This window comes from Oreochromis niloticus, linkage group LG23 (genome assembly GCF_001858045.2).
Source record: "Oreochromis niloticus isolate F11D_XX linkage group LG23, O_niloticus_UMD_NMBU, whole genome shotgun sequence".
NCBI lineage: Eukaryota > Metazoa > Chordata > Actinopteri > Cichliformes > Cichlidae > Oreochromis > Oreochromis niloticus.
The window spans coordinates 11,419,432-11,440,650 of record NC_031986.2 but is presented as its reverse complement, the minus strand read 5'-3'; the positions used below and the strand labels follow the sequence as shown (position 1 = coordinate 11,440,650).

Below are 21,219 nucleotides of genomic sequence, written 5' to 3'. Positions count from 1 at the left end.
AGAGAACAGGGTCATAAGGGGAGCCACGCAGTTTTTCTTACACTATAAACATATCTGAGCTTTACAAGTAGTGTAAAATGGCTTCCTTGAACCTTTTGTTTCAGTGTCAGTTTCAGTCAGACTCTGGATACAAGGACACACTATCTGTGCACTAATCTATCCTTTCAACACTGTACAGCTCTGACAGGGATACTCGAGTGTTTGCCATGCCGCATCTATGCAAAATCCAGCACAAACAACAAAAAGTCCTTAACCTGTTTTCAGGTTTTGCATAACATCGCATCATCGACCAAGCGCACGCAAACAGGGTTTCCTTAAGTGATCCTTGAACCGAGCAGACAGACAGATAAATGTAGAGATGGGCATTTTCAGCTGAACAAAAATGTTTCTGCTCAAGAGCAAAATGGGCTTTGATAGATACAAAAGCTCATAATGCAGACGAATTACCTGCAGCAGCAATATGATGCTGGTCGATGGACTCGGCTAATTAACCTCAGCAGCTGCTGAATGTAAAACCACTGTACTGAACTACAGACACGAATTTATGCTGTGTGGATGCATAAGAACGCTTTCTACAAGACGTTAGAGCCTCTAAAGCATGGAGAAATAATCACTAGTCGGGCAGGCACTCAAACACATCCTTAGGATGGAAGAGGCAGACGGGCACATTTAATGTGTCTGCATCTTCTTGATATCCGACCACCAGCACGAAATTCCACAATAATTCAGTACGAGCATGAGGAAACATCCAGTATCATTAAGGAGAGCGCAGGAAGGTGGGAGGTGTGTCCTGTAGCATTGTGTGTTTAAGTGTGTTTTTGCTCATTTGCATGCTTTTAACTGCAAACTTTTTCTCTGCACATCTGCGTATTTATGTTTTTTGTTTTTAGTGGGGAGGTGTCTCTACATCTAAAGTCAATCAATAGAACCACTGGAGAGGCTGTGTGCAGTGTCTTTGTGAGTCTATCTCTAAGTGTGTGTGTGTGTGTGCTTAGGGGACATCAAAATGTCTTTGAGGTGGAGGACTGTGCTGGAGATAAGGGCCAGATCTCACGGGGCACCAGCAACTTCAACAGCCTCGACAGATACAGGAGTGAGAGCTCTCCCTCTCCCTCCCCCCCTACCCCCAACTCTTTAAGTCTCTCTCTAATGCACAAATACAAGCAAGTGTTAGATGAAGACTGTAGAGTCTCTTCAAAGTGCACTTGTTATGCCAAGACTGCTGGGCCATTAATGAGGGCAAACTATTTTCGGAAGCAGCAACTTAGCTGTTTAAAGATGTGTGATGTGTTCGGCGCGCGTGTGTGCGCGTGACAGAGCGCGAGTTTTTTATCAAGGTCTAGGTGTTCGGGAGTGTATGTGTGCGCAGCTCGCCTAGGTGTGAATATGCATCAGTCACTACAAAGCCCCCGCGTGTCTTTCTCACAGTGCTTTGAAGTAATGGGAAGGGAATAATCAGAAAAACCAGAGGACAGAAAGGAGAGAACAGGCGAAAACATCATTTACGCAGAGCGAGTGACTCTCAAGGGGCCAGCTGGCTTTCTGTGTGTGTTTATTGATAAGACGTCCCTTGTGAGGCTCGGTCACATTGTGCCGGCTTCTGACCCCGCCGGCCGCAACAGGTAAACGGTCACTTAACACCCGGGGCGTGCCGACAAGCACGGACACACTGGCGTGTTTCCTCTGGGGCCCCGCTGTGGCTTGTGTGTCTGAGCGTGTGTGTGACTTCCTCTGGCATCACTGTGTCAACAAACCAGAGAGGTACAGGAAGCCCAGAGCTCGTGCTCCGGGTGCGTTTGTGTGTCTGTGGTGCAAAAAAAATCAAGATGAAGAGGATTTGCTCCTTTGAAAGGAAAAGAAAGGGAAAATGTCACCATGTAGGATGAAGCAGAGACCACCAGAGAAAGCAAGTGATCAACAAAGAAGAGTGAAGGGACGTTGTGTGGATGCTGCGTTTTTGCGTATTCACGCTCTCTTACCAGTTCCCTAGGCAGGAACATGTCCTCCTGCCGAGCCACCACCAGAGACACGCTCTCTCCCTGCTTGGTGCTGCGCAGCATGGCCACCAGCTCCTCCTGGCTACGGCCTGTCATGTCTACTCCGTTTACCTACACACAAACACACACGAGAGGGGAAAAAAAAAGCAAACACACAAACAGGAGTAGATTAAAGCTTAGTGTATTATCCACTGGCAGTGCTCCACTAACACGTATCGAATGAAAGTAACAGAGGATCAGATGGAGATGCTTCTGTGTGTGGGCTGGTTCTCCAAAATGAAAATAAAACATATGTTCTTGTGTTTCTCTGCGATAGCTTGGCTAAATCGGTCTAGCTTAGGGGTTCTCAAAATGGCATCTGTGACACACAGCCATGGGGTCCACAAAATAATTTGCTATAAATCATAAAAACTAGCTGCATGATAAAACAAGTGTTTGGTTATCAGAAATGCAGGATTAAATGCAAGTGAAATGTAAAAAAATATGCTCTAATTAAAAGTAAACACTGCTCAAAAACATTAAAAGCATCAAGTCAGTTAAACTTGTGGGATATTGATCTGGTCAGTTAAGTAGCAGGTGGGGTCTGTTCATCAGTTTCAGCTGCTTTGGTGTTAATGAAACTAACAGCAGGTGCACTAAAGGGACAACAATGGCACAACCGCTAAAAAAGGAATGGTTTTACAGGTGGAGGTCACTGACATTTTTCCCTCTTCATCTTTTCTGACTGTTTTTTTTTTTTTTTACCTTGTTTTGCATTTGGCAGAAGTTACACAGGTATACCAACTCCTCCAGGATGGTGCATCAATATGTGCCATTGCCTGGAGGCTTGCTGTTTCTCCCAGCACAGGAGACAGAGATTCCAGGAGCCAAACAGTTACTCTAGGAAAGCTGGACGGGGCCGTGGAAGACCTTTAACCCATCATCAGGGCCAGTATCTGCTCCTTTGTGTAAGGAGGAACAGGACGAGCACTGCTAGAGCTACAAAATGACCTCCAGCAGGACGCTGGTGTGAATGTGTCTGACCAAACAATCAGTATCAGGGACCAAATATCCTAATGGGCCCTTCGCTCACTGCCCGGAAACTGGCATTTGCCATAAGATACCAGAATTAGCAGGTCCACCACTGGTGGCCTGTGTTTTCCACAGGTGAGAGCAGGCTCACCCTGAGTACACGTCGCACACCGTGTGATCCAGAGAGAGTTAAACTTCCTGCTAATAACGACAGTGTCTCTACTTCACACACATTGGATGATCTTCATAAAAACCTGTGTTTTACCTCCAGGATGCGGTCTCCTGGCTGTAGGCGTCCATCCTTCACTGCTGCACCCCGCGACAAAATGCTCTTCACCAAGATGGGCCCCGGCCCTTGGACGGACGAATCCCTTGTTACCACGGTGAAACCCAGACCCTCAGAGCCTGTGGGAACAAGGCAACATGAGTCACACTGTGCACGGGGGATGTCTCTGCTCCTGAAAATGAGACTTAATTACAAATTTTATGACTTTTTAATTTCATTTTAATTGAATTTTCCTCTCATCATCCCAGTCTTTCACTTTTCTCCTTCTCCAAGTTTTCCCCCCCTCTCTTCCTCTCCAGAACTCTGTCTGCAGTCTGCATCTTCTCCCCATTAACTACTGTTTAAGTGCCTGTTTCCCTATGGGGGTTAGTTGCCTGGCTCAGCCTCCGAGCCCCCGGGAGCAGGCTTCTCTCCTAGCCGGATTAGACAGACTCTGTCTTTAATTTCACGTGTGAGCAGGCCGAACGGTGGCTGATGAAGGGAGGTAGAGGGAGAAGATGGAACGAAGGTGGAGGTGGAGAAAAAAAAAAAGGAGTGACGAAGAAGGAAAAACCAGAGAGATATTATTCCCTTCTCTAGCTTTCTCCCCAGGGGTTGCGATGTGATTTCCACAAAGATTTTCCTTGTGCTTTTGAGCCTACATTTACTTTGTGTGTATTCATTTACAAGTGTGTGTGTGTTTTCTGAGCCCACACACACATGCATGAACCATCATCCCCCACAGCCTCCGCCCTCTCCCTTTTTCACGGCCTCACAAGCCCCAAGCCATGAGTGAAATGTGCCACACTCTGTGTGTGTGTGTGTGTGTGTGTGTGTGTGTGTGTGTGTGTGTGTGTGTGTGTGTGTGTGTGGAGAGCAAAGCTGCCGTGGCATACTAAAGGCGGTGAGCGATGCTATCTGGTCTCTGAGCTAAGCCTCTGCCTGCCCTACATTAGCGCACCTAAACCTCACCGCCTGTCAATCACGGAAAGAAGAAGCCTGTTGCCGAGGGAGAGGGTGTCAGAAACCCCATAATATCCTCTGCTCTGATCTTGCATCAGGTGAAAGGGATAGACGGGGAAGACAGGGAAGGAAAAAAAAAATCTAACAAAAAGAGGGTGAAGAGAAATGGGGAAGAAAAGTGTGATGGAAAAACGAAGAAACTAACAATAAAACAGTCGTGAATGGGCTTTGAGCTGGAAAGTGTGAGGCCCAATTTCTTCTATCCTTTCATCTGGATGTCTTGCCTTTTTTTCTGGATACCACACGTGCATGTGTGTGTGCATGTAGCCCAATTACAGCTATCTTTTCACTGCCCCGTAACACTACAGGTTACTAGAACAGACCCTATTCATGGTCATAAGAACCCATTCCTATGCTATCAACACTCAGCACTGAGGGATAAGAGATGAGGTGCCTGGGATGCCAGACTGAGTCAGTCTAGGTTTAAACCTAAGGGCGTAACAACTAGACAGCTCTGTGTCATTATCGAGGAATTGGAAAAATGAAAAATATCTTCATAGTGAAATATTAAAGCTAACCACAGTGGACGGCAATTTTTATTGGAGTCTGAATGTGATAAAAATCAATCAGTTGTGTCACTGGGGAGAACAACATCCAGGGCTAAGTGAGCCGCTTTGACTTTAACAAATCTGGAGAATAAAAGCTTAAAAAAAAAAGAGCACGAGCACTCAAGAGTCCTTAAAAGGAGAATGCAATGGCAAAATAAATGGGAAAACTCCAGTATTTTTGTACTGCACTTGTAAAGATGGAGGCCTCACAAATAATGAATAGTATCAATGTAGCAGAGTCTGAGAAATCCTGAACAAAAACACTGAGTCAGAGTCTTTCACAGGGGTCCAATGGCTCTGAATCCACAATACAAAATGGGGTGTTACCTCTCAACTTTGCTGCTACTGCTGATTGACTCATTAGGTTGCTAACAGAGGTGTGGAAAGGCCATTTTAAGATAAGAAAACTTCAAGTCGCATGAAGTGCAACAGCTCAACATCAGTGAGGAGCAGAGAAACGGAGGGATTGCTGAATCGCTGTAGCTGTCAACTTTGTTGAACCCGCAGCACCATTTTTTATACACAGCACAAATTTTTGGGCAAAGTCTAATCTGGTTGTAAAACCTCTTTATTCCCATTCATGAAGGCATCAGTTGAGTGTAGACCTCGACAACGATACGTTTTCTTAGTCTTGACTTGGTTAGATGATGATTTTTTTTTTTTTTTCACCATTTCAGTGTTGCTGAACTGACGTATTCGTCCTTTCTAAGAATGAACCAGACAGCTGATTTAGTCAACTAAGATTCGGTTGTCTGGTTGATTTTGGTGTTTCAGCCCAAAGATAACAGGTGTTAAGTGACCTACCTCACATACACAGACATCTCTTTGAGCCTCATATTTAAAATTAGAGTGAAAGCTATAAATGACAAATTCAACTTCAGATTCACACGTGCTTCACTTGTCATGAAGTAGCAAAACAACAGGTCTCACCTGGATATGAAACTACTTGTCAATTAAATGTCCAGCTAATTTGAAGCTTCTGAAAATGGGGGCTGTGTATTAAAAATTTATATCATTCCTGCACAGTTACTGCAAAATTATTTATAAAACCTCTTGAATTAAAGCTGAAAGTCTGCACTTCAATCAGATATTTACAATAAGGACCTAATTCAAATAATCAATGAGTTGCTTATACACCATGGATTTGGAGAAACATAACATCCTTAGCTTAATTCAATTCAATGCATACAGCAATAATTGACAACAACAGACACCTCAAAGGGCTTTATATTGTCAGGTAAAGGAAAAAAAACCCAACAAAATTGTACTTTGGCGACAGCGGGAAGGAAAAACTCCCTTTTAACAGGAAGAAACCTCAGACCCAGGCTCAGGGAGGGGCGGGGCCATCTGCCGCAACCAGTTGGGGGTGATGGGGGAGAGAGAGAAAAAAAACTTAATACACATGCTCTCTGTCACGCTAACCATGACTGATCACTTGATGCTACATGATGATCATCAGTGAATACAACACATATATCAGAAATTTACCTTTCTTCAAGTCAATTTTCATCTTCTTGCCACCCTTCCTTCCTGTGAGGTTGGACATGTTGGCCGCAGCAGGACTCCTACTGGCCAGCGGGCTCTCACTGCGGGGCCAAGTTGTCGGAGACGAGCTCGCAGCCCTTGCTGTGGAAGTGGGAGATGCTCTCTCTAAAGAGCCGTGCACAGACTGAACAGACTCCACTGGTAGTGAGTTTACCAGAGTTGGCTCTGGGGTCTTCGTGTCTGCGTTTGGTCGCCTCATATCTGTCCTGGTGTTCATTTTAGGTTCCGGTTTGGGTTCCGGTTTGAGTTCCGGTTTGGGTTCCGGTTTGAGTTCTGGCTTGGGGTCGGCTGTAGTGCGCGTCACCACTGGACTGCCTTTGGTAGACGAGTCTTTGCTGTCGCTGGTGAAAAGCTGACCTATGAAGCTTTTCTCATAGCGTGACTTGTTGGCTACAGGTAGAACCTCCACATGCACTGAAGGCGAGCCCATAGCTTGGCGGAACACTTCCTGGGACCTAGAGAGGGAGACAAGGCTAATTTAGGAAAAGTAAAAAAAATTAAAGCTGCAAGCAGCGATATGAGGGCCCTCGCACCCCCGGCGCGTCGAGCCAAGCCCAACACCTAAAACCAGCGCTTCCGATCTGATGTCACATTGATGGAATTCATGCATTTAACCACCAGCTAAAATTTCATCTCATTCAACCATTATTATAGTCGTCCCACTAGGTGGCGCTCTAACCATTACTGACAAATGGCATAACAAACATTTCCGAGCTCGAGTCTCATCACGCCTGCGACCTTTGGGAGAGATTGGACATTGTGTTTTTGAGCGACAGCAGGTTACTGCTTTTTGGCGAGGGATTGAAACTCCACCTGCCGCCATGACCACCCCGTTTCCCTGAACGTAAAAAGCTTCGCAATTTAACATCACAAAGGTCTTTAGATTCCACACACAGGAGATCGCGTAAATCTAATGAAATCCCTTGGAGGAGTTCGTCAAAGTATGAGGCCTGAAAAGAGGGGAAAATGTCGCCAAATTTACACATTGATTTTAAAATGGCTGACTTCCTGTTGGATTTGGGATATTGCTCCAAGAGACTTTTTTGTACATCTTGATATCTCCAATAAGCTTGCCAGGTTTCAAACTCATACATAAAACACAGAGCAGGGGCTGTTGTTTTGAAATTTTGTAGGGGGCGCTGTGGAGCCATTTTGCGCTGTTCAAGGAAAACGAACATATAAAAAGAAATCCCTCATCACATTAGAGGTGTGCGCCAAATTTCAAGACTTTTTAAACTTTTCAAGCCCCTCAAAAGCCACTTCATCTTTCATGGTGAACTGCGCTGCCACCAGGGTGCGCCGTTCAGTTTATAGTCACAATTTTCTCACTGAAGCATCAAGAGGGACTGATGGTGATATTCACCGCTTTTGAGGTGGCCACGATGAACCTGTGAAAATCAGTACAACAAAATGAAAGACATGACATTTCCTGGTGCCACTAGGTGGCGCTCTACGTATTCCTGACAATGGGCATATCAATCTGTTCAGGGCGGGTCTGACATCATCCCTGTAAAATCTGGTACTGATCACATTGGATTTCATTGAGTTACACTAATTTGTTTCTTCATGGCGAGACCTCAATGTTCGCCATGCTGCTGGGGTCACACCCTTCAGCGAAAACTCACAGTTTTCTCTGTAACCCAAGACCAACTCCTTAAGGCTTTCCTGGAGAAATTTGAGGCTGCAGATGTCACCCATTACAATACTGTACCCCAAAGTGTAAAACATGACATTTCCTGTTCCCACTAGGTGGCGCTGTCCCTGGTGTCAAATATGGCAGTTGAAATATGTTCAGGGGTGGAGCCTTATCATATGTGTCCACTTTGGTCAAGGTCGGACAATGTATGACAGAACGAGAGGCAATAAGATTTTCATGGCGAGTCATCGAAATTCGCCGTGGCGCCACGGCCTCACAGTAACCCGAAAACTCAAAAGCTCCGCAATTTAACATGGCCCAGGTGTGTAGTTGACACTGACCAAATATGAAGCTTGTACGATGAAATTCCAATGAGGAGTTCGCAAAAGTTCGAGGCATGGAAATGGCAAAATTAGAGCCAAAATGTCACCTTCACTTCCAAATGGCGGACTTCCTGTTGGGTTTAGGACATGGCCATAATATACTTTTATGTGCGTCTCCGAAAGTTAGATATGTGTTCCGAGTTTTATACATGTAGGTCATACCCATCTCGGGGGCTCGCGTTTCTCATTTTTCTAGGTGGCGCTACTGAGCCAATTTTCCCTGGACATGTCTACGGACATTAAAATACGTAAATTTTCACCAGACCTGACGCGTCTGCAAAATTTCATGAGTTTTCGAGCATGTTTAGGCCCTCAAAAGGCCGATTCATTTGCCGAAATAATAATAATAATAATAATAATTAAAGCTGCAAGCAGCGATATGAGGGCCCTCGCACCCCCGGCGCGTCGAGCCAAGCCCAACACCTAAAACCAGCGCTTCCGATCTGATGTCACATTGACGGAATTCATGCATTTAACCACCAGCTAAAATTTCATCTCATTCAACCATTATTATAGTCGTCCCACTAGGTGGCGCTCTAACCATTACTGACAAATGGCATAACAAACATTTCCGAGCTCGAGTCTCATCACGCCTGCGACCTTTGGGAGAGATTGGACATTGTGTTTTTGAGCGACAGCAGGTTACTGCTTTTTGGCGAGTGATTGAAACTCCACGTGCCGCCATGACCACCCCGTTTCCCTGAACGTAAAAAGCTTCGCAATTTAACATCACAAAGGTCTTTAGATTCCACACACAGGAGATCGCGTAAATCTAATGAAATCCCTTGGAGGAGTTCGTCAAAGTATGAGGCCTGAAAAGAGGGGAAAATGTCGCCAAATTTACACATTAATTTCAAAATGGCTGACTTCCTGTTGGATTTGGGATATTGCTCCAAGAGACTTTTTTGTACATCTTGATATCTCCAATAAGCTTGCCAGGTTTCAAACTCATACATAAAACACAGAGCAGGGGCTGTTGTTTTGAAATTTTGTAGGGGGCGCTGTGGAGCCATTTTGCGCTGTTCAAGGAAAATGAACATATAAAAAGAAATCCCTCATCACATTAGAGGTGTGCGCCAAATTTCAAGACTTTTTAAACTTTTCAAGCCCCTCAAAAGCCACTTCATCTTTCATGGTGAACTGCGCTGCCACCAGGGTGCGCCGTTCAGTTTATAGTCACAATTTTCTCACTGAAGCATCAAGAGGGACTGATGGTGATATTCACCGCTTTTGAGGTGGCCACGATGAACCTGTGAAAATCAGTACAACAAAATGAAAGACATGACATTTCCTGGTGCCACTAGGTGGCGCTCTACGTATTCCTGACAATGGGCATATCAATCTGTTCAGGGCGGGTCTGACATCATCCCTGTAAAATCTGGTACTGATCACATTGGATTTCATTGAGTTACACTAATTTGTTTCTTCATGGCGAGACCTCAATGTTCGCCATGCTGCTGGGGTCACACCCTTCAGCAAAAACTCACAGTTTTCTCTGTAACCCAAGACCAACTCCTTAAGGCTTTCCTGGAGAAATTTGAGGCTGCAGATGTCACCCATTACAATACTGTACCCCAAAGTGTAAAACATGACATTTCCTGTTCCCACTAGGTGGCGCTGTCCCTGATGTCAAATATGGCAGTTGAAATATGTTCAGGGGTGGAGCCTTATCATATGTGTCCACTTTGGTCAAGGTCGGACAATGTATGACAGAACGAGAGGCAATAAGATTTTCATGGCGAGTCATCGAAATTCGCCGTGGCGCCACGGCCTCACCGTATCTCGAAAACTCAAAAGCTCCGCAATTTAACATGGCCCAGGTGTGTAGTTGACACTGACCAAATATGAAGCTTGTACAATGAAATTCCAATGAGGAGTTCGCAAAAGTTCGAGGCATGGAAATGGCAAAATTAGAGCCAAAATGTCACCTTCACTTCCAAATGGCGGACTTCCTGTTGGGTTTAGGACATGGCCATAATAGACTTTTATGTGCGTCTCCGAACGTTAGATATGTGTTCCGAGTTTTATACATGTAGGTCATACCCATCTCGGGGGCTCGCGTTTCTCATTTTTCTAGGTGGCGCTACTGAGCCAATTTTCCCTGGACATGTCTACGGACATTAAAATACGTAAATTTTCACCAGACCTGACGCGTGTGCAAAATTTCATGAGTTTTCGAGCATGTTTAGGCCCTCAAAAGGCCGATTCATTTGCCGAAATAATAATAATAATAATAATAATAATAATAATAATAATAATAATAATAATAATAATAATAATAATAAGAAACAGAGCAGATACAATAGGGCCTTCGCACTTTTGTGCTCGGGCCCTAACAAGATGACGACTTTAATCTCTCTCTCTTTGCTTTGTGGAACATTACAAACCTGTAAACCAACAAAAGAGAACTCAAAAGTGAGGCTGAACACAGAAAGAAAGAGAACACAGAATTGGAAAGCAAAGAAGGAGAGGGTGAATGAGGCTTGTGCTTCACTAAAGGGGCTGTATTATAGTTTGGATTAACAACAGTGACTCCTCCAGCTGGCTTGGGACACTGTGGTCCCTATCAGATGGTGAGACCTTGAAGCAGGATCCTATTCCAGCTTTAACAGACCACTATCAGCACCACATTCACACAAAACAGAGAACAGAGTGAGATGCAGTTAAATTGACCCATTCAGAAAGAGATATAGGACGGGGAAAAAAGAAACCAGAAAGGACACGGACAGGAGTTTGAAGTGTGTGCGCTGAAAACAAGAGAAAAAAAAAGAATCGAATAATACAGAGAGAAAAAAATACGCCATCGGTAGAGCAGATGTGGTGTGAGATAGGATAGAGCAGAGAATGTGAAGGATTTGTCTGGTTAATAAAGGAAGCAAACTGAGTGACAGGTGAGGTATTTCTACAGCGTCATAGTGGTGACAGGATGAGTGGGAGCACACACACACACACACACTTTTTTTTGCTTTTACGTTTTTAGTTCCTCATCACATCCCTGACACGCACACATATACACCACATGTCTTGGGTTGTGTCAGGTTAAGCCGATCCGCCTCAGATCCAATTTGGATGATGTTAACAAATAATTTTCAAATCTTTTCGTCTTTTCCTAGCAACAAGGTTACAATCTTCTGCCAAATGGAATCACCTGGAACACTTATTTTTGCCATTTGAACAAAAAATAATCATACAATCAGCAAAACCAAAGCGCATAAGGACGGATTAAGCAAACAGCAAACAAAAAAACTCACAGGAGCCAGGTCCGGAAGAAGAAGAATAGAGAAAGAAAGGGAAACATAGATGAGGGGAAAGAAATGGGAAGGGGGGGGGGTTGCTCAGTTCAGTAAGCTTTTAAGATCTTCCACAGTCTGGGTCCACGGTTTAATTACGTCTCCTTTAGCCCTGTGGATATTCTCAGAGGAGAGCTAAAGATAAGCAACATCAACAAAAGTGAGCAACCATTGTCACCGTCTAAGCAAGTAATGCAACCAACGTCTTCAAGCTGGCTAAAAACACACATTTCTGGAGCAGCTGATGCAAATCCTTTAACTCTTTCCTCCAAAAAGAGAACATCTGACGACCCCCCCATTACCACAGCAGAACATCTGCCTCCAGCTCACCTCAAGCATCCTCCTGTCACACCAACCCCTCTACGTGTCCTCCTTCACTACACCCATGAATCTCCTCTGTGGTCTTCCTCTTTTCTCCCTGCCAACCAGCTCCATATTTAACATCCTTTGCTCACTATATTCACTCTCCCTCCTCTGCACATGTCCAAACCATTTCAACCTTGCTTCTCTCCATTTCCCATGTCTGTTAAAAGCTCAGCCATGACATTAAACATCCTCATGCGACCAGAACAGTTCTGACACGCTGAGGGGGATGGATACAAGCCCGCTAGGGTCGTCTTTTAGTGTCTGGCACCAGGATCTCATTGAGTTCTGTGAATGGATGGATGGATGGGGGCTTGGACGTGTTGTGGCCCATCCCGCAGACACTCAACCTGAGCAGGCCTTTACCACGGCTCAATTTTGTGTTTGTTGAGAGGTTCTCAAGCTGTTTTTACAACCCGCCAGGGTGCGCTGGACTGCTGGAGAAGGCCACTGTCACCTGTGAGGAGTTTCCCAGCAGATCATTTCTCTATAACTTAACGATCAGTTTGAACTGATGTTACATGTTGAGCCGTGTTGCCTGTAAGATGTTTATTTTATTAACAACAGAACCTCATGCATGAAACATAGGCTCCATGCTGAAACTATTAAGTAAATCTAATACACTACATGTTTCAGATCAAATATTACCTTTGGTTTTGGTTGCTGTGTTGAAAAACGCACACACACTGGCCTACTTACTGTGCAAAGGTCTTGTCCTGCAGTGGTGTGTCATTGATTTGGACGATGCACTCGTCCTCCTTGAAGAGATTCTCCTTCTTGGACCGACTGTTTTCCTCGATGCCTTTAATGTGGAGGCCAAGGGGTCTTGCGACAAATACAGTATGGAGTCAATATGAAATCACAGAGGTAAACACACATGACTGCATGCCAACACTCGAGTAACTTCTGCATTTTTATGAGTCAACATTGCCATCTGCCTTTCCTTGCGCAGGCCTGCTTGATTATGAGAGGATGTGGAGAAGAGAGCGTTTATGTGAGCTTACCGTCCATTGAGCGAGGAGCAGTACGGGACCACGTGTATACCCAGGGGCCCACGGTCACCAGGGAACTTGACTGTCCTCGTCAGACTACTGTCAAAACACACAAATCAGGATGAGATGTGAAATCCTGAAAATGCAGATACAGTAAAACAAAACAAAAACAAAAAACACACACACTCAACCTTTCCATTTGCATTTTCCTCCAGGCTACACAGATAGGGATACAAATTAGCTTACAGGTAGCCCTGCCAAACATCGGAATTATGTGTGTGTGTTTTTGTGTGTGGGGTGTGTGCAATTGAGGACGCAGGTGGCTACTTCACCCCTTATCTACCTGCTTCTCAACTACCCAATCTAGCCGGTGGACAAAGAGAGCAGGAGATAAAAGAAAGAGACAGATAGAGGAGCAGATACAGATGAAACAGAATGAGGTTCTCTAATAATCTCTGCAGAGCCTTGAACTGTGGCTTTTAGCCGCAGATAAACAAGGACAATACCACTAAAGATAAACAAGAAGAGGGCTGCTTTTGATATTGGTTAGAGGAGAGAGGGGGACCTGCACGCTACGAGAAGATCAGAGAACTCCATCTCTGTCTGCATCTGTTCTTACAAACACAATTATGGATCATGCCTTCACCAAATTAGTACAGTACGTAATTAATATACTAGTGTGTGCAGATTAAAAGCATTGTTTAAGTTTAAAACTGCTTTTTTTTTTAACTTATTTGTAGTCTTTGGACAAATCTCGATTATACATTTTGCTTCTGGGCACCAGATTTGTTGCTGATGTGGAAAAAAGTTGTTATCTAGATGGGTTTGGAGTGGAAATTGAACTGTTGACCTTTTTGTTTGAAAAAGCAAAGCCTAAACACAGTGGAGGTTACCCACAATGATATTTTTAACATGTGGAGACAAGTGACAGGTCCTTAAAGCAGTACTACTGCTGTCTGTCATGTTATTTTTGTCATTTCATTGTTGTGCATTGTGATGTGATGCAAACCACACGGCGCAGCAGTCTCGCTACCATCTTGTAAACCTTCCCTTTCACTCTTTGCTCCTATCCTTCGGTCACAAATCGCCCCAGACACTCGTCTCCACCCACTCCACCCTGCCTGCGCTCCGATCCTCACCTCTCTTGGGCACTCTCCATTGCTTTCAGGCATTTAAACTCATCTCCCTTCACCTTTCTATCCATCTCCCTCTCATTCACACGTGTATTTTCTCTTACGTCTACAGAGTTTGATTCCTCTTCCCTCCAGAGCATACCTCCACCTCTCCAGGCTCTCTTCCACCTGCTCCCTGCTGTAACTACAGGTAACCATGTCGTCTGTGAACATCACAGTCCAGGGAGACTCCTGCCTGATCTCATCTCCACATAGGATGGATGTGGGGTGCTTTCTTCTCACAAAAACATGACCAGATCGTTTGTGAAAAATTATAAAATAAATAGTAGTTAAACACAGAGATCTAATTAATGGAAAGTTTTGAATATTTTATCCTAATGGTGGCTCATCTAAGTGTGCAAATCTCCATTTCCTCCTAACTGCATACTCAAGTGTACTTAGACAAGTCACTGAAACCTTAATTGCTACTAATGTGTGTAAGTATAAACTGTAAACTATAAGTCAGTTTTGTTAGTTTATTGTAACTAAATGGATTTAATTGATTGGTTCTTATGTAGTACTCTTCTGCTCCACACAAAGAGCTTCATGTCTCATTCACCCACTCACACACACATTCACACTCTGATAAACACATCCTGAGATGAAAGTATTTTTCCCGAGGATAGTTTGGCAAACAGGAATTGAACCGCCAGCCCTCTGAATAATTCAGTGAGCAACAAACACCCCATACCTCTTAAAAGTTATGTGTACACGTAAAACAATGACTTCAGGCATCTGGAGAATGAAGCTAAGCCTAATATATTACATTACATGCATTAGGCGTGTGCCATTTGTCCACTGTGAGTCTGTGGATTCTGCCTCCACAGAAAGAAGTCGTCCAACCTTTACGAATGAGCAAATAAACATCTGTTTAGTTGTAAAGTAAAGGTACTTTTTACCCGACATCACTGGGTGAAAGCACAGCTATGTTTTCAGCCTGTAGCAGTGAAAGGGAGACTCTTTCATGTCCTTATTTCAAGGGATATTTTCATTTCAATTCAATTTTATTTATATAACACCAAATTACAACAGCCACCTCAAGGTGCTTTATATTGTAAGGTAAAGACAATAATGGAGAGGAAACCCCAACAATCAACATGCACTTGGCGAAAGTGTGGAGGATAAACTCCCTTTTAACAGGAAGAAACCTCTGGCAGAGTCAGGCTCAGTGAGACGAGGCCATCTGGCCATCAGAACACAGCCTGGAACGTAACGGCGAGTATGAAACCAGATGTGAGATGAAGCCCAGGAAAGTGTTAAAACTCAAGGAGATCTGCAGGTAGAAGTCTCCTTGTTCTTATATTATCCAAGATAATAATTCTGTCTTCCATCGTTTAGACTGCAACAGAATCTGCATTTTTTTAAAAGTTTCCCACATAGCAAAAAGTTACAGGACAAAAGGTCATGAGTTTTTAAAAAAAATTTTTTTATGTATGTGTGGGATTTGAAAGGAAACACAAGAACGAGTCTGAGAACAAAAGCACCGAAGTTCAAGGTTTATGTGCTTCACGCACGTACACAAGCCTACGGACTAGCTGGGATCATTACAACGCACTCCTCCGTCACTGTCACCCTGCTCTCGTTAACCTCTGCCAGGGTCACACACATACTGTACACACACATCCAATTTGCATTCTTATTGCTACATCGCTCGCTCGCTCGCAAACACCATCAGTCACATTCCTCCAAATTGAAAATTCAGATACACACATGCATCGCATTTACATCTATTAGAGAACACAGTTACATCTAAATTACAGATGTGCACAAACCATGAATTACACAAACGCACGCACGCACACACAGTGCGAGAATTTACTTTCAGAGAGGGTACACAATGAGGCCAGGATTGTTTAGCATCATACAAACACACAGGTACAAAGCTAGTCCTGCATGATCTAAATGTATTCACGCGGTGTTGGGGGGGGTTAACAAACAAACAAACACAGACACACAAACACACACAGCTTTAGCCCATTTACATTCATATAAAAAACAAACGGTGGCACAAACAAGCTCATCAGAGGCAACAGTAGCTTGTTAGCGCTGCACGCTAATATGCAGAATAGCTCCGCTCACCCATTTTAGCATCCCACTGACACAAACACAAACAAACACAGTCATTCCACTGGGGAGGGGTGCGAGGGCTGGGACTGGGGGGGGGGAGCAGTGGGATGGATGAAAAGAGCAACGAGGAGTGAGACAGATGGAGCTCCCACTCTTGGTTGACTTCCTCTACGTCGACAGAGGCCGAGTGTCTAACACACTCGCAGCCAGGACTCCTGAAAATGTGCCCTCGCTCGCTCACCGTGGTGTCTTCAACTGCCAACCATCTGTTACCATGGCAAACTATCTGTGAGAGCCGTGCCTCCATTGTATCACGGGGCTGTCAAGACACCACTGTACTGTAAAACGCTGAAGAATCACCATCTGTCATTCCAGCCAAGTCCTCCCATCTGAGCGCCCGTGACTCTGAAAAGAACGATTTTCTAATCGGAGTGATGGTGTGTGTGTGTGTGTGGGGGGGGGGGGGGGGGGGGGGGGGGGGGTCTGCTTCTGCACAGGAATGTCACACAACCATCGGCTTTCCCGTCACGGGCTTCCTGGATGAGACAGGTGAAGGGCTGCGGTGCAGGGTTTAATTGTTACCATGGTTACCGTGACTGACAGCCTCAGAGAAAGATGAAAAATGATGATACGACTCCCGTCGAGCTGGACGTCTGCAAGTGATGAGTCCAAAAAACAAAAAAAGGCGGATGCTTCCACGGTGAGACGTCTATTCAAGCCTGATTACTGTACATTCACTCACCTGTACGCACACTCACACACATACGACTTTTACAGGTCAGCCAGCAGTGCTTGGCCAATCATGATCCGATTATCCCAGGATTATAACACCAAAACCACCAGAAGCCACGCCTCCATAAACAGATACAAAACAACCATCATGAGACAAAAAGTTGACCAAAAATGGGACAAAACAAACCCTAGCAACAATAAGTGTTGCATCCTGACCACTGCGTGACACAAAACATCTGCAAGGTACACAGACAGAGACACAAATAGCCATAAATGATGTCTGCACGCTTCCTGGTTGTTTTGTGTCTTCAGGGAGTTTCTACATGTCTGTGCCGATCCTGGAAACTTGGTGCTGACTGACCCTCGGTGCGCTCTTGAGACAATGAGATATATATATATAATATAACTCTCACCCTTAAATGTATCACATAACTTTAAACGGCCTTTGCTGTCCACAGTCCTTACCAGATCGTTGCGTGTCACCTAGTCAGACTTAATTAACCTAATTGTGAAAGCACTGAACTCTAATTAACCCTGTCAGCTATCTCACTGCTAACACGTGAAACCAAACATCTTTAGAAATCTTCTTTTTTTTAACGATTGCCTAAATGCTACACCCTGTCATCACACCTGAGACAAAAGATACGCTGGTTTCTAATACTAAATGGTGCCTCGGTGCTTGGTTGCTCTCAGGAATCGATGCAGCGAACCTACCCAGATATACCCGATTACCTCAGAAGTAACAGACGTTTAGCAATAATTCGGTTTTTGGAGGCTTTGGAGTTGGTTATAACTAAACCAGATATGCAGATTGCTGGGATGACCGGAGCACACGGCACACAGGAAGAAGTTATAATCAAACTTAACTGAATTAATCATACTGAGTATACTGACAGTGACATAAGCCAGTGTCTGACGCCACATTATCTACAGATAATGTGCTAAACACTGACAGTCTGATTAATCAAAAGTAAAATAAAGATATTAAGTATTAATTCAAAACATTATTAGTAGCCCTAGGTGTAACATTAATATCCCCAGCCTTCCTTTTCATCTAGACTCCAAGCACAGCTGTGCAACACTGCTGTAAACTGAGCTTGGGGCTATTTTTAGATCTAAAATCAGATCTGAAATCTGAAAAAGACTCTTTAATGAGCTTTTAATCTTGGCTTTTCATATTCCTCTGCAATATTATTAGTACCAGTGTATCTGCTAGTATAAATTTGAACTGTTATTTGCATTTATGCAATAATCCAGGCCCAAACTCACTTCTGTTGCAGCGTAAACAGATGAACAACTGTCCCACCCACAACCTCATAATGGGTTGCACACACACACACACGCACGCGCACATACACGCGACTGTTTAATCCTGTCAGAGTGTTGGGCTGTCAAACAAAGACGAGTCGTAATCCTCGTCTCCATCCCTGTGCCACACCACACCTTTAAGACACACACCTGCACACACACTTACCTGAAGATAATCTTGCTCATCTTGGCAGGGGGGTCTTCTGCAAGTCGGTCCAGAGCTCCTTTCAGTACATTGCTGGTTTCCTGTATTAGACATGAACAAACAAACAAAAGCATTAAGTCGTTGATAGCTGCAATGACAAATGAACAGTTTTTGACCTGTACGCGCGCTGAACAGCAGCCGGTCGGGGAACATGAGGAGGCCCGCCACCAATTAGTAAAACAATCTCACGCCGCCATCAATCACCTTTGTAGACAGTGAAGAGAGAATGACCACCGGACGCTGAGCTCTTACCACACGCCGCTGTCCTTCCTTCACTCTGTGTACATTTCTATCTATCTACTTCTCCCTGCCCTCCCACCCCCTCCTTCATCCATCCCTGCCCTGTTTGTCGGGGCAAGCCTCTATTTTTAAGTCTACGAAGAAAAAAAAAACAAAAAAAATCAACAACCCTGGGGCAAACGAATAAAAAGGAAGAGGGAGAGAGAGAAATGTGGGAGCAAAGAAAGAAAGCGACAGCGTCAAACTGTTGCGAGATGCTCAAACACACTCGAGGGGTGGGACTGAGAATTCGCCCCAGATCGGTAAAGACAAGAGGGGAGCAATTAGGTCCTTCTGCCTTGTCACTTTCATTGTGTCACCAGTACTAATGGCTGAAAAGATCCCCGCCCACCAGCCCACTACTTAGCAACCCCACCACCACACCCAACTCCCCTATGGACCCTCTGTCACAGTACAGAATAAATATATGCTTTACATCTCACACACACACACACACACTTCCTGCAGATATTACCTACACATACCGTCTCTGCAGAGCTGCAAACGTGGAAAAAAACAGATGTGTTTATGAATCCAAACACATATGCTGCCTGCACAAATAGTGACCCACTTATCTGGGCAATGTGAGATTACCCCCCCACCTACAATGGAGCACATGTGTGCGGGGGCAGAAAAGATGAGCTGGAGGCTCCATTGTTGCTGTGCATCTTCCCGCAACGCCATTAGCGAAAGCACACGCAACACATGCTTCTCCCTCTTTGGTACATCCTCATCACAGAGTGAGGAATGGAGCCCTTGGGAACGCGAGGCTGGCAGGAGCGCAGGTGAACACGTGTAACGTGAACACGCGCGCTTTGCTGTACATCCCGTTTTAAAGGAACTGTACCATGAAAAGGAACTACAGCACCACGCACACATTAGGTACAGTAGCATGAAATCCTCCTCGTGTGCCTGCGTCTCTTCTAAAATTGCATACGTTATATAAGGTAGGAGATGCAAGGATACATAAACACACACATAAACCTGCATATATTTAATGCTTTAACATTAAGGGATCACGCCAATCTCTGATTGGGAGCACTCAGGTTTAAGTGGTTGTAAAAACAGCAGAATCCCTGCTGTGCTCAGCCAATCAGCTCGCCCCTCTCAATGTTTATATCTCAGCACACTTAAGAGAAACATTAGTGTCATTCCAGTCTCTCTAAGGAGAGTGAAAAGGCTGCAGTGTTTGGGTTTGCAGTAGTAAAACCTTTAGAGATGTGATGTTTGTTATATTAGTGTACTTATGTAACAGATACCCATACTAACCCATGTGCTACTGGGCTATAAGGTTGTCTCCTTGTGCATCTCTGGACTGATCACAGTGCAGTTGCCATTTTAAGATCGCTCCCTGAAAGTCTCCTTCGGACCGACTGTATGCACTTTCTGTAACTTACAGATTTGTCCTGAGACAAAAGCGATCTAGTTTTCATGCGGAGGATCATTATGAGAGCTGGGTCTCCCAGTATGACTCAGAACAAACTGGACTTTTCCAAGTTCAAAGATGATGCATCAGATCAGGAGAGGTGTATGCTAAGGTTTGTAGTATATGAACTGTGAATTAGTTAAATGGGACATTAACTCACACTCTGATGGATGCATAGGGGCCAACTCTGAGTTCAGTATCTTGCCCAAAGGTACTCTGAGAAGCAGATTGGAGTAGCCGGCGATCAAACCACCAAAATTCCAATTGGAAAATGACCCGCTCTACCTCTTGAGCCGCCCTACTCCAAATTACCAAGGCATCTCAGGGAAGACGTTAGGCAGAAACTATCTGAACTGTGGTACATGCGCCTGCTATTAAGCTCATGGGCACACACAACCTCCTTGCGACAAGAATAACGTGATGGTTGCTCAGTTATTGGACTGAAATTTTTTAAATGAAACCAACTGCAAACAATTGCGATGATTAACTGGTTGCCCTGAATTTGAGCATGTGAAAACATTCAAATTCTAAGTGACCAAAATCACAAGATTGAACAAGGGGCCTCATGGGACCGTGATCTGGCTCTGCAATCAGTCGGAGACAGACTGGCAAAGGTCTGCACATTTATAACCACAGACAGACAGACACAGACATGCCAGTATGTTGCAATCAATCTGAGTCAGTCTGTGGTGTTGACTACAACCCATGTGCAGCGCGTCTCTTTGCAGTAAGGGACCTGACTTGGTTGTATGCTTATATAAAAGCAAGGTTGCTGAGTACCTATGTCGTTTTTCAGTTAAATTTCTGTCCTGCAGTAATTATGTCACTTTGTGTGGAGGATATTCTGAATTTTTAAATCTATGAAGTTCTGCCGGATTCTGAATAAAAGGAGTTAATTTGGATTCCTGCTTTGGGTGAACTTGTTTGTATGTAGAAGGCAACAGATTTGTGAAATTTCCCAATTCATCATGAACACA

General features: G+C 44.4%; 1 protein-coding gene across 3 annotated transcripts in view; it reads right to left on the bottom strand.

Annotated features, from left to right (window-relative positions):
* The window catches only part of pard3ba (par-3 family cell polarity regulator beta a), a 98,699-nt gene that overhangs the window by 21,475 nt on the left and 56,005 nt on the right, over positions 1-21,219 (bottom strand). For all 3 annotated transcript variants that reach the window (XM_019351930.2, XM_019351929.2, XM_019351931.2), the window contains exons 5-10: positions 18,499-18,578; positions 13,066-13,152; positions 12,761-12,886; positions 6,333-6,844; positions 3,274-3,413; positions 1,980-2,108 (exon numbers count right to left, since the gene is read on the bottom strand). In XM_019351930.2, coding sequence (XP_019207475.1) covers positions 1,980-2,108; positions 3,274-3,413; positions 6,333-6,844; positions 12,761-12,886; positions 13,066-13,152; positions 18,499-18,578 — 1,074 coding nt within the window. The remainder of the gene's footprint in view (positions 1-1,979; positions 2,109-3,273; positions 3,414-6,332; positions 6,845-12,760; positions 12,887-13,065; positions 13,153-18,498; positions 18,579-21,219) is intronic.